General features: G+C 40.8%; 1 protein-coding gene across 3 annotated transcripts in view; it reads left to right on the forward strand.

The window, feature by feature from the left end:
• The window catches only part of SLC7A11 (solute carrier family 7 member 11), a 98,985-nt gene that overhangs the window by 58,489 nt on the left and 27,490 nt on the right, over positions 1-13,006 (forward strand). For 2 of the 3 annotated variants that reach the window (XR_012077805.1, NM_001318341.1), the window contains 2 exon segments: positions 450-599; positions 1,820-1,997. Coding sequence is in view for 2 of the 3 variants with exons in the window: in NM_001318341.1 (NP_001305270.1) it covers positions 450-599; positions 1,820-1,997 (328 nt within the window). In the remaining variant the exon portion in view is untranslated. 3 annotated transcript variants of the gene reach the window in all.

Genomic DNA, 13,006 nt, shown 5'->3' on the forward strand with positions numbered 1-13,006 from the left:
AGGCGACCACAGAGTCACCTCGAAGTGGCTGTATATCCTGTGTGTGCATAGCCAAGAGCTCATCAGAAACCATCTGCAGAGCGTTCTGCAAATTTTTTAATTGGATGCACTTTTGCTTTTTATTGTTGGTTATTTATTAATCATCTCAATCTCTGAGTCTTTACATTTTCAGTCATTACGTATCCTGTGTTTTCATTCTTTGGAAACATATTCTCTTAACTCAAATGAAAAACTACTAAGAATAAAGCATCCGTATTTGTGTGTGAGAGAATACCAGAGCAGGATATAGCTGAGGGTTAGTTGAATATAAGTTTTTAATCATGATGGCAGTTTATCTTTATAAATAATCATTTGAAAGGATAATAAGGATGTGTAGCGATGTTAGTACTTGTGATCACCTGTGTTCTCTTTTAACTCACTGAGTGTATTTTTCTCTTCCTTCCCCTCAGCACCCTTTGACAATGATAATGCTCTTCTCTGGGGACCTCTACAGTCTCTTGAATTTCCTCAGTTTTGCCAGGTGGCTTTTTATTGGGCTGGCGGTTGCTGGGCTGATTTATCTTCGATACAAACGCCCAGATATGCATCGTCCTTTCAAGGTAACTTCAGCGATCTTGACGGGTTTACATAAATCTTCCTCCTAACACCCAGTCCTCCCTGTGTCATAACTTGATGATGTGGAGCTTGGGTGGAGGACAGCATCCCTCTGGAATAAAATGTTTAACTCTTGCAGGTAGTGCCTTTATATTGGATTTATTTTAGTTTGGAAAAATAGTTCACCCACTTGTTCAAGCGAGGGACTGAACTTTGCATGTCATGTTTTGGAAAGTGGGGGTGTTAATATACAATGTTCGTTATGTGGATTTTTTGTAAATGTGTCTGACGACCTGATCTGCTCAAGGTCTGGGATGCTTCTTTCTTTAAGCTGAATAGTTGTGGCAGCCACGCTGAGAGTGAGGCAGATTCGTGTGGAATCCTCACTGATTAAAACTCTAAAAAGGCTGCTGCTTTAGGAAGTGGCATTTTAAGTATTCTTAAATGTTATGACTTATTACATGGCCTTTTTTCTGCATGGTACACTCCAGAAGGAATAGAAATGTGAAGTGTCCGGGGAAGGCGAAGCTGTTTGAATTTACCACTTAATAGAATGTCCATTTGCCATAATGAAGCATTTCCTTTCAGGAGAGCTGACGAATATGCTTCTCGTCACCTTCAGCCGTGAATGTTCAGGGATTGATTTGACCTCACTTTTTATTTGCTTTTAAGAAATAACACAGATAATGTTGGCAGTCATGTTGTCAGAATTTCTTTCTAATTATATTCATTGCCTAATGCTGGCGACATCTTTATTAGTGGTTGAATAGGAGTTGGCCTGTTTTATCCCTGTTGGGTCGTCTTGTGAGTCTCCAACAGAAAATCAATATGCACTGAAAGGCTTTAATGTGTAACAAGCAGCCCGTGCTCTTGGCTCTCCATTAAAGTGGATTCTAATCATCATGACCAAAGAACCAATCTTTTAAAATCCAAACCATAAATCATAATGGTACTTAATGAGGAAAATAATTTAAACAGAACATCTTGAATGAAATATACTTATTTATCCTTAGATTTTGTTCTTGCCAAAGATTTTGTTGAAAATTTAAAGGAATATGTTGAATACATTCTCTGTGCCCTGTGCAAGAGATTTTGGTACTAACTGCAGTAAGATAGGATGGTGCCTGTCACCTGGTCACATGACCAAAGCATTATCACCTGATCACGTGACTGACGGGCTCCTCTTGGACCCTCTTTGAAATGATTTTCATCTGTGTTGTTCCAGGTGCCGCTGTTCATCCCAGCCTTGTTTTCCTTCACGTGTCTCTTCATGGTCGCCCTTTCCCTTTATTCGGACCCATTTAGTACAGGGATTGGTTTCATCATCACTCTGACCGGGGTCCCTGCCTACTATCTCTTTATTATATGGGACAAGAAACCTAAGTGGTTTAGAAGAATGTCAGGTAAGACTTTTAACCGGTTTCTGGACCTTCGAGAAACCAGGCTGTAGAAAACTCATCTCTGTGTACATCTGCCACACTCATACCTTAAAGTTTGAAAATACCAGTGGGGAAATTGCTAGTTTGAATACATTCCTGCTTTCTAATTAAAACTGGTAGAAGAAAAGGCAGGAAGGATGTTTAGGGTTGGGCCACTGAATCCTTTCAGTATATTTAGTTTGAGTTGCTTCAGTTAATTTTTAGGTAGAATTTCATCAGCAGTTCTGTAACTGACTTAATTGTTCTTCTGATTCCCTTACTAACCTGATTATTTTTATTCTGGGTTGAACGCAGTTTATTGATTCTATATGATAACATACACTTTGATGAGTGATATGAGATTTGGTGGGGAGTTAGGCAGAGCCTGCAAAAATCTTAAATATCATGAGTGTAACACTACCCTATTGGTGACTCACTGGGGGTCATAAGAACAGTAAGAACAAGACAAGGAGAATAACAGCTCAGAGTTATTGAGTGATTTCTGTGTATTAGCCCATATATGACCTTATTTAATCCTTCAAACAACTTTCCGAGGTAGGAAACATGAGCCCCGTTTCGTAGGTTTTGAGTTCTGGTGTGGGAGAATCCACGTGACGTACTCCAAGTCCTGCAGATAGTACAGAGAAGGCCTAGAATTCAAACTGAGGCACTTTGGTACTTTATAAAAGTCGTCTTGGTGGGGAGACAATGAGGATGGATTAGAGAGCACGAGGCTTCTGGAGACTAGAGATTGGTGGTTACCCCAGTAATTCTACAAGAACTGAGGAGAGCCTGAACACAGGGAATGTTGGCAGGGCCCGAGAGAAAGTGAGAGACAGTAAAGAAGAAAAACCAACAGAGCTTGGTGACCAGGTGAGTTGGAAGAGGAGAAAATACAGGAAATTAATAAGTAGGAAGGATGCTTTAGAAAAGCCTCTGCTGAAGGCCTCTCCCGCGGTCAGGGGCTCTTCCAAGCAAGATCCTACTCTTACATCATCATCTCATTCAGTCCTCCATGAGACCCACGTGTGAGTTGGTTTATTGGGAAAACCAGGGCTCAGGGAGATGGGAATTTATTTTTGAGTGTGTAGATTTTAAACCATTGGGCTTGGATATGAACCCACATCTGCTGGACTTCAGATTCATGCTCTTTTTAGATTGGGTGCCTGAGGGAAGAGAGAGAGAGGTTAAAAAATATATCCAGAGGAGCAGATATGTTCTTACTGGTGAGTTTGGTGAATTTGAAGATCAACTCTTCTTCTCATTCATTTTAATTTACTGACTTTACCATCATTAATGTTTAAAAGCCCAGTAAAACGTTCAGGGAGATTGCTGGTAAAATTATTAATAAATAATGTCAGTGTTACTAAAAATAGAAAAACAAAACCCAACTTTGTAGACATACTGCATCTCTAGTGTGCTGCACAAACTCACTTAGAAGCTGGTCATTTAAAATAGACTTCTGCTACTACTCTTTCTGAGCTTTTAATTGATATTTGGTATCTTTAGACCTTATGCTACTATTTGTACACGAATTTCATTTCCTAGCTGGCAACACTGTTCCCCAAAGAAGCATTACTATAAAAGTTAGTTTCTTTAAGGCTAACACAGGCACGCTGGTTGCCTAGCAGGGAATTTAATCTCTGTTTCTTGTTAAATCACACCAGTTTTTTTGGTAGAATGTTTCTAGTTATGTTTTCTCTATTGTAGGCACTAAATAAAGAGCCTTTTCTGTAAACAAACACACAAACACAAAAAACAAGGCTTGTTAAACAGTATTTATCATTAGGATTGCTCATTACCGATGTCCAGGGCAGATTAGTACTCAAAACTGTGAGGTTTGTGTCAATCTCAGATCCTGTCTAGGAGATAATTAAAACCCCAGAGCGTGTGGAAAACCACGAGGATTTAGGAAGAAAGAGCTAGCCCTGGAGGTGGACTACAGTGAGAGAGAGCACGATAAAAGAACAGATTCCTTATTCTTTCCCACTTGTGCGGCTTTTTGGCCCTCCTGTTGGTAGTCAGCCAACTCTAAAAATTCTTCCCTTTTGCTAACATGTGCGTATTTTGTCCCCTTTCTTTGCTAGTATATATCCACTACAGGTTTTCCACTTGCTCCTTCTTTGGTGTTTTTCCATGCTCACGTAATTTTGAAGTTTTCTGTTATTTTTCTGTCTCCAATGACATTTTGAACATCTCCAAGGACTCCAAATTTAGTGTTAGCTATTTGCGAAAGTGGCAGCAATGCAGTGATCCCATAATGGTTATTTGGTTTTCGACAATGCCATCGAGTCTTACCAGGGAGCATGGCAATTCTGCCTTTAAACTGCGATCATTGTAACCCTTTATCTTTATAGCTGCCTTGAAAGTGAGTTTGCAAAAAGCAGCACTCCTCCGTAATTTTGTTTGATTTTCCTCTTAGGCAGCATTCTTGGAGTAAAATAAAGAAAATTCATATTTATTGCAGCAGTAGCAAGTATTTCATAGCCTTTGGCCAAAACAAAACACACACACACAGACACACCACACAGCAGAGTCCTGAACCCCACCTTGCCTCTTCGCCCCACCACCTCCGTGTTGTTAGGAGAAACTCAGTGTGAACTTGGAGGGCAGGGAGCCTCTGCTTGAAGCAATGTGCTCAGATTTACCCTCAGATTGTTTAGTGGGGGAACATTCTTCAGCCTCGATATGATCACTTATCTTCACCCTACTATACATGAACAGATCAGGCCTGTGAAATGATAGTTTATCAAAATACATCTTACCTGGGGCGCTTCCATTAAAAAGACGCAAGGTCACTGAACAGCATTCAGAAAACGGAGCCAGCTTGCTGAGTTCAGATAGCCAGAGAATGCATTAGAGCCCGAGGAGCTGCAAGTTTCAGAGATTTGATGAATTTCTCTGGCCACAGGATGCCAGTATTGAACCACGTTTCGTTTGATAGCATCCCTAGGAAGAGAAGAAAATGTGCTCTTAAGGGAATAGGATACGCAGAAAGCTTTTTTCCCACCATCTGTGACAGAGTGCTTAATTCTTCTGGATCGCTCTTTATTTATTTATTTATTTGTAGAAACACGAGCTTCCCACCCAAGGGAAATGGGGCAGATACCCCACTGACAGACTCAAATGCGTGGAGAGAGCTAGACCTGCCCGACCCCGGCTCACAGCAGCCGATTTACTTGGCTGCCTCTCTGGATCAGCCAAAGCCCGTCACAGCTGAGAGTTCATAGGAGAGGCTGGGAGCTGGTCCCTCTGGCTCAGGGCAAGATACGGAGGACAGCTGTATTTAAACAAAATCTTTAGTTATGAAGAATCGTACTGGGCAGCACAGGCAGAATGACTACAGTGCATCGTCGTGGACAGCAATTTTGCAGAAGAACCAGAGTCCCAAAAGCATGTACTGCATACAGTGTGTCATGATAAGTTCGTTAATGATGCTTCCCTGAAAGCTGCTGAATGAATACATTTGACAACCTTTTCAGGGAGACTGCGTGCAATGTTTTAAATGAGTTAAGCTTGCCTACATTTGTTAGGAGCCCAAATCATCTTCATGGTAAGGTAAAATGAGACCATGCATGGGAAGAGGTTGTGAAGGTTTAAAAAAAAAAAACAAAAACAGATACTATTTATTCTTATTGTGATTTCTGGGAAAGATGGGTTTTGTGCTCAGACTTCACAGGCTCATTCAATTCTGGCTGTAGTTCCTGTGCTCATACCGGTGTGATTGGATAAATCAGATTTTGCAAGGTCAGTAGTTGTTTCAGCTGATTTCAGGAACAATCGCAGAACATGAAAAGCAAAGCTAGAAACACTGCAGTGGCTATCTGGTCTTACAGCTTACCTAACTAAAGACAACAAATGAGATTCAATGGCTCAACTTTATTTAGAGAAATATTATCAGGGGGCTGGTTGTCCCCAAAGCCAAAGGCCTTATATGACTAGAGATGTAGTTGGAGGCCCACATGATCTGAAGTTTTCCTAGACAAGCAGGAAGCTTCCTCAGAGGCTTACTTGGGTCTGCTGAGCACCCCTGCCTGGCCCCATGGCTGGAGATAGCCTGGGAGGAAAAGTTGGCATGACTCCAGCAGCTACTCAGAGCCAAAATCAATCACTCTGCTCAAACCTCCGTTACGAAAATTATTTAAATCTCGAGATCCCAAGAGGGAGCATAAGAAAGCCACAGGAGAGACTGTCATCAGAGCTGGTGAACCATGAGGGCAAAGAAGGGACTGCATATGTAGAACCAGAAGAGAGATTCCTGGGCCCCAGTGTGCTCTTGAATAGAAGATCCAAAGTGAGCTGTCTGGAAGAGGAACGTGGTACGAGGGAATTAACAGGGTCTCTTAAGTGGCTCTCCCTCTGTCTGGAACCCATGCAGTGTTGTGACCTGGGTAAAGTCAGATGTCTAAGAAAGCAAAGGGCCCTGGGGAGGGGCTTGCTCCAGAATACCAAACACGCTTTTGGAAAAGGCTTTTGTTATGGACGTGGAGGAACAGATGCTGCATATAAAAGGCAGTTGTATTTACAAAACAGAAACAGACTCACAGACAAAGAAAACAAACTGCTGGTTACCAGAGGGGAAGGAGGTGGGAAGGGATAAATTGGGAGTTCAGGATTTGTAGATACTAACTACTATATATAAAATAGATAAACAACAAGTTTCTACTGTGTGTAGCATAGGGAACTATATCCAATATCTTGGAGTAACTTAGAATGAAAAAGAATAGAAAAAGGAATATATGTATGTATACGTATGACTGAAACATTATGCTGCACACCAGAAATTGACACATTGTAAACTGACTATATTTCAATAAAAAGACAGTTATAGGGGGAAAAAAGAGAAATCTTGGTAGACCAATGCATGAATAGTTACACACACACACACTCAAGAAAGGCAGGAGTTGTGGAGATGAGTTCAGGTAACTACGGCAGGACTTCTCCAGAGGAGGGGCTGCAAAGTCTGTCAGTTTAATGCCACTGCTTTGCATCTGACCCTGGCAGACCTCTTGTTGTTTCAACCTCTCAGGTAGCCCTAGCTCTTTCTCTGCCTGCAAAAGCCACATCTCCCTGGCTGTTGATTGATATTTCCTTTTTCCACATTCTATTTTTCTAGAATAATTTGATCACTTCCCTTCTCCGTAAACGTGAACTTGTGTCACTCCTGAGTGTTCCCCTGTGCTCCACATACATCTCAATGTAGGGTAGACTGTGACAGAATATAATTTATTCAAGGAATATTTACATATAGTTTACCACTTAACAAAATTGTGGTAGGTCCTTTATAATGAATGTATGTTATAAAAATTAGTATGCTGACGAGAACAACTTCAGGGAACACTGTTGTAAAGGGTGAAAAACATACCTTTTTTAGTGGTGTTAAATATTGCTGGAAAGGGACTACCACAGATGACAAGTCATAAAAGAGGAAAAAAGGTGGCGTGTCTGGATGAGAGATGATGTGGGTCTGAAACCATCAAGACGATAGACGCTTGGGGGCTGCAGAGGTTCTGTAGGGACTGATTACAAAGACAAGAGGTGGACAAGAACTAGTATCTCAGGAAACAAGAGTCACAGGTTCTAAGACTGCCCAGATAAAATGACCTTAGAAGTTGTCAAGCCCTGTGGTTCAGACATTTTAGTGTCTGTCAGAATGACAGGTCTCTGGGACCTACCTTCAGTTTCTAATTCAGTATGTCTAGAATGGGGCTTGAAAAACTGCATTTCTTATATCTCAGGTGATTGTAATGTTGCTGGCCTGGGGATTATACTTTGAGAATCAGTATTCTAGTGCAAATCCCTCATTCTTTATTTATTAATTTTTTGAGGTATAGTTGATACATAACATTGTTTAAGATATAAGATGTATTGACTTGACATGTTTATTTATTGCAATATGATACTATATTAGCATTAGCTAATGCCTTATCATGTCACATATTTATCATTTCTTTTGTTCTTATCAAGAACAGTTAAGATTTAGTCTCTTAGCAACTTTTATAATAGAGCCTTATTAAATAAATGTTATTGATTTAGAGCTCCAGAATTTATTTATTTATTGATTGTAAGTTTATACCCCTAAACAACATCTCTTTAATTTCCCCACCTTCTAGCCTCTGGTGACCACCAGTCCCCTCTGTTTTCATAACTTCAGTTTTTTTAGATTCCACACATAGTATCATACAGTATTTGTCTCTGACTTATGTCACTTAGCATAATGTCTTCCAGGTCCACCCATGTTGTTGCAAATGACAGGATTTCTTTCTTTCTTATGGCTGAGTAATATTCCAGATGTGGAATACGTACTATATCTTCTTTTTGCATTCTTCTGTTGATGGACATTTAAGCTGTTTCCTTATCTTGGCTGTTAGTGATGCTACAGTGAATGAGCATGGGTGTACATCTGAGATACTGATTTCAATTCCTTTGGATACGTACCTAGGAATGGGATGGCTAGATCATATGGTAGTTCAATTTTTAAGATTTTGAGGAACCACCGTTCTGTTTTCCACATTGGCTGTACTGATTCACATTCCCACCAACAGTGTATAAATATTCCTTTTCCTCCACATCCTCACCATTTGTTAGCTTTCATCTTTTTGATAAAAGCCATCCTAACAGGTGAAGGTGATATTTTATTATGGTTTTGATTTGCATTTTCCTGATGATTATTGATGTTGAACATCTTTGCATGCACCTGTTGGCCATTTGTGTATCTTGTTTGGAAAAATATCTATTCAGGTCTTTTGTCAATTTTTAAATTAGATTATCTTCTCTTTGGCTATTGACTTGTGAATTCTTTATATATTTTTGGATTGTAGTCCCTTATCAGATGTATGGTTTGCAAATATTTTCTCCCATTCTTCAGGTTGTCTTTTTAATTTTTGGATTATTTGCTGTGCAGAAGCTTTTTAGTTTAATGTAGTCATAGTTTATTTTAGTTTTTGTTGCCTGTGCTTCTGGTGACTTACCCAAGCAATTATTTCCTAGACCAATATCAAGGATCTTTCCCTTATGTTTTCTTCTAGGAGCTTTATGGTTTTAGATCTTACATTTAAATCTTTGATCCATTTCAACTTAATTTTTGTGAGTGTAAAATAGGAGTTCGGTTTCATTCTTTTGCATGTAGAATGCATCTAGTTTTCCCAGTTACCATTTATTGAAGAAACTGTCCTTCCTATTGTGTGTTCTTGGCACCCTTGTTAGTGCACTATATGTATGGTCTGGGCTCTCCATTCTGTTCCACTTATCTATATGCCTGCTTTTATGCCAGTACCATACTGTTTTGATTACTATAACTTTGTAAGATAGCTTGAAATCAGATATTGGAATGCCACCAGCTTTGTCCTTCTTTCTTAGGATTACTTTGTGGTTACAAACAAACTTTAGAGTGATTTTCTGCTATTTCTGTGAAAAATGTCATTGGAATTGGGATTGGGATTGCATTGAACCTCTAGATCACTTTGGGTCATATGGACATTTTCACATTACTTCTTCCAACCTCGGAACACAGGATATCTTTCTATTGGCTAGAGTCTTCTTCAGTTTCTTTCATTAAAGTGTTAAAGCTCTTTGTGTATGTTTTTCACCTCCCTGATTAAACTTCCTGATTAAGACATTTTAATTTTTGATACTATTATAAATGGGTTTGTTTTCTAAATTCTCTTTCAGCTAATTCATTATTATATATTGTTAATGTATAGAAATACAACTAATTTCTGTATGTTGATTTTCTATCCTGTAATTTTATTGAATTCATTTATTAGTTCTAACAGTTTTTTAATGGTCTTTGGGGCTTTCTGTATATAAAATCATGTCATTGTTGAACAGAGATCATTTTACTTCTTCCTTTCTGATATGGATACCTTTTATTTCTTTTTCTGCCTAATTGCTCTGGCTAGAACTTCTAGTACTAGAATGCATCCTTGCATTCCAGAGATAAATCCCACTTGATCATGGCAAATGATCTGTTTAATGTACTGTTGAATTTGGATTGCTAATATTTTGTTGAGAATTTTGGCATCTATATTCATCAGGGATATTGGTCTGTAATACTATCTTCTTATAGTGTCTTTGTCTGGATTTAGTATCAGGGTACTGCTCACAAAATGAGTTTGGAAGCATTCCCTCTTCTTCAACTTTCATATATTTTCATGTTACTGATTAGCATGTTTTTATTTCAGCTTAAAGAACTCCTTTTAGCATTTCTTGTAGGGCAGGTCTAATGGCTACAAATTCTCTCACCTTTTTTTTGTCTTAGAAAGTCTTTATCTCCTTCAGTGCTATCTGACAGCTTTTCTAGTAAAGTATTCTTGATGAGAATTTTTTTCCTTTGAACACTTTGAATATATCATCTGTCAAATTTCTGCTGAGAAATCTCCTGATAGCCTGATCAGGATTCCCTCATATGTGATGATTCTTTTTTCTCTTGCTACTTTTAAATTTTCCTCTTTGTCTTTGATTTTTGAGAGCTTTCTTTTAATGCATCTCAGTGAAGATCTCTTTGGGTTGAATCTGTTTGGGGATCTTTGAGCTTCCTGTACTTAGATGGCTATATCTCTTCCCAGATTAGCGTTTTCAGATACTGTGTTTTAAAATAAGTTTTCTGGACCTTTCTCCTTCTCTTCTCCTTCTGGGACTCCCGTAATATGGATGTTGTTTCTCTTGATCATGTTCCATGGTTCATGTAGGCTTCCTTCATTCTTTTGCTCTAGTTTCTTTATTCTCCTCTGTCTGGATAATATCAAGAGATCTGTCTTGAAGGTCACAGATTCTTTCTTTTGCCTGATGGAGCCTACTGTTGAAGCTATCACATTTTTTCATTTCATTCATTGTATTCTTCATCTCCAGAATTTCTGATTGGTTGTTTTTATGATTTCTATTTCTTTGTTGAATTTCCCGTTTTGTTTGTATATTGTTTCCTGAGTTCCTTAGTTTATCTATTTGTGTTCTCTTGAATATTGCTGAGCTGCCTTCAAATCATTCTTTTGAATTATTTTTCAGATAACACAGATCTCCACTTCCTTAGGATCAGTTACTGGAGTAATATTGCGTTCCTTTGGTGATGTCATCTTTCCTTGCTTTTTCATGTTTCTGATGGATCTCTGTTGATGCCTGTGCATTAGAAGGTGTAGTAACCTCTTCCAGTCTTTTCAGACTGGCTCCAGTAGGGAAAGACTTCCCCCCAGAGGTGGATGTAGGAGCACCTGCTGGGTGGGATGCAGTGTCTTTGATTCCTGAGGAAGCACAGTGATGTAGTCTCCATGCCACTCCATTGGCTGATGCTGAAATTGGCCACACTGTTATGGCTAAGGCTACAGAGGACCTGCAGGTTGCAGTGGCAGGTAGGGCTACTAGGATTTTCAGAGGCTGAGGCTGCTGGGGTCTTCTTGCTCTCCTCTTCTTTTTTTGCACATAGGAGGAAGCTCTAGCTGAGGAGACCCCTCTTAGTGCCTGGTCTGATGTGCTGACACTGAGAGGAGTTTTGGAACTGGGGTCCTAGGATCAGGCACACATGGAACTATCACAGTGCCAGGGTCATGGAGCATAGGTGCCCTTGCTGTGACTGCGACACGGGTGTCTAGAATGCGGACATGTGCCGATGGAACTGGTACCCGGGTCTCAAGGGCTCACTGCTGTGACTTGTGCTGGTGTCACTGTACAGCAGTGACAAGGGTCTTGGGATGACGGTGCAGTGGTGGCTTGGGCCCAGAAGGCAGAGTGCAGTAGTAGCACAACCTGGCGATGGTGGGTCAGTCTCAACTCTAGCCCCCTGGGAACACACACAGGAGAATAGTCCAACTCCAGTAGTTTGTTAAAGCTATGAGTTGGGATTCAGGGAACTGGGCACAGAGTAGTGGCAGCAAGGCCCTAGTAACGACAATTCAGAGGTGCCACCTGGCATGGCGAGGGAGAGGTGAGGTTCAGGGCAGGGGCAGTATGTCTGGCAGTCAGAACCAGGACTGGGACCTTTGAGGCAGGACTCAGGGCAGTAAGAACTCATCTCAGCAATGACAGTTCTGAGTCTTGACCTGGCATGGGGGTTGGGGCACAAGACAATAGCACAGCCCCAATAATGGCAGCCAAAGCATGACTTGGGACCCTGGAGGCAGGACTCTGGTCAGGGAAGTTGCCTTGTTAATGGTGGAGCAAGGCCCCATCCTGGGGCTGTGGGTAGGCAAAGAGCGGTCGCACCTCTGGTCTCATATATGGTAATGGACTGTGGTACTCAGTCCATGAGAGTGGGGCACAGAAACACTGGGCCCCCTCAGGGCAGGTCTCACCTCAGCAATAGCCCCAGCCTCTGGGAGTAGTCCAGAGGAGGTTGGGGCACCACAGGCCACTCCATCAGCTAGGGTCAGCATCACTGAAGACTGAGAGCCCTCTGTACCAAAAGCTGCAGACAACCGAAATGGTGAGGCTTGCTGTGGTCCTGCTGCTCTCCTTCTCCCCGTGTCATGGACTTCCTCTGAGAGGATCCCTCCTGGTGCCCAGCAGCTCTTAACTGGGAGATGGGACGATGTGGGCAGAATACTTCCTTTACTTTCCTACGCGGCCATCCTTGACTGGTGAGCTCCGCTGGGGTTTTTTTGCTGCTGCTTCTGTGTCGTTTAGAGCTTTCCCTGAACTGTTTTCTTCCATTTGTAGCTGTTCATTGCTCTTGGGGTTTTTTCTGTTTGTTTATTTTGGGGGGAGTAGGTAAGCGTTGGGACCTCCCAGCCCTCCATCTTGCTGACGTCATTCCTGAGTCCCTCCTGCCGCAGATGAAGCAAACAAGGCCCTAGGAGATAAGATGTTTTGCTCAATACACTACCCATTTGAGACTGGAAAGTGCATTGTGATGCTTCTGATTCTTCTAGGTGCAAAAGCAACAAACCAATTTTAGACTGAATATGAAGTGTATTTTTGAACATTTATTTATATCTTGGTCCTGTTGTCTCAAAATATTTTCAGTCCCCCCTGGTTCATGAATAAAAGTCCTTATTTGAATACAA

Source organism: Vicugna pacos, chromosome 2 (genome assembly GCF_048564905.1).
Source record: "Vicugna pacos chromosome 2, VicPac4, whole genome shotgun sequence".
Classification (NCBI taxonomy): domain Eukaryota; kingdom Metazoa; phylum Chordata; class Mammalia; order Artiodactyla; family Camelidae; genus Vicugna; species Vicugna pacos.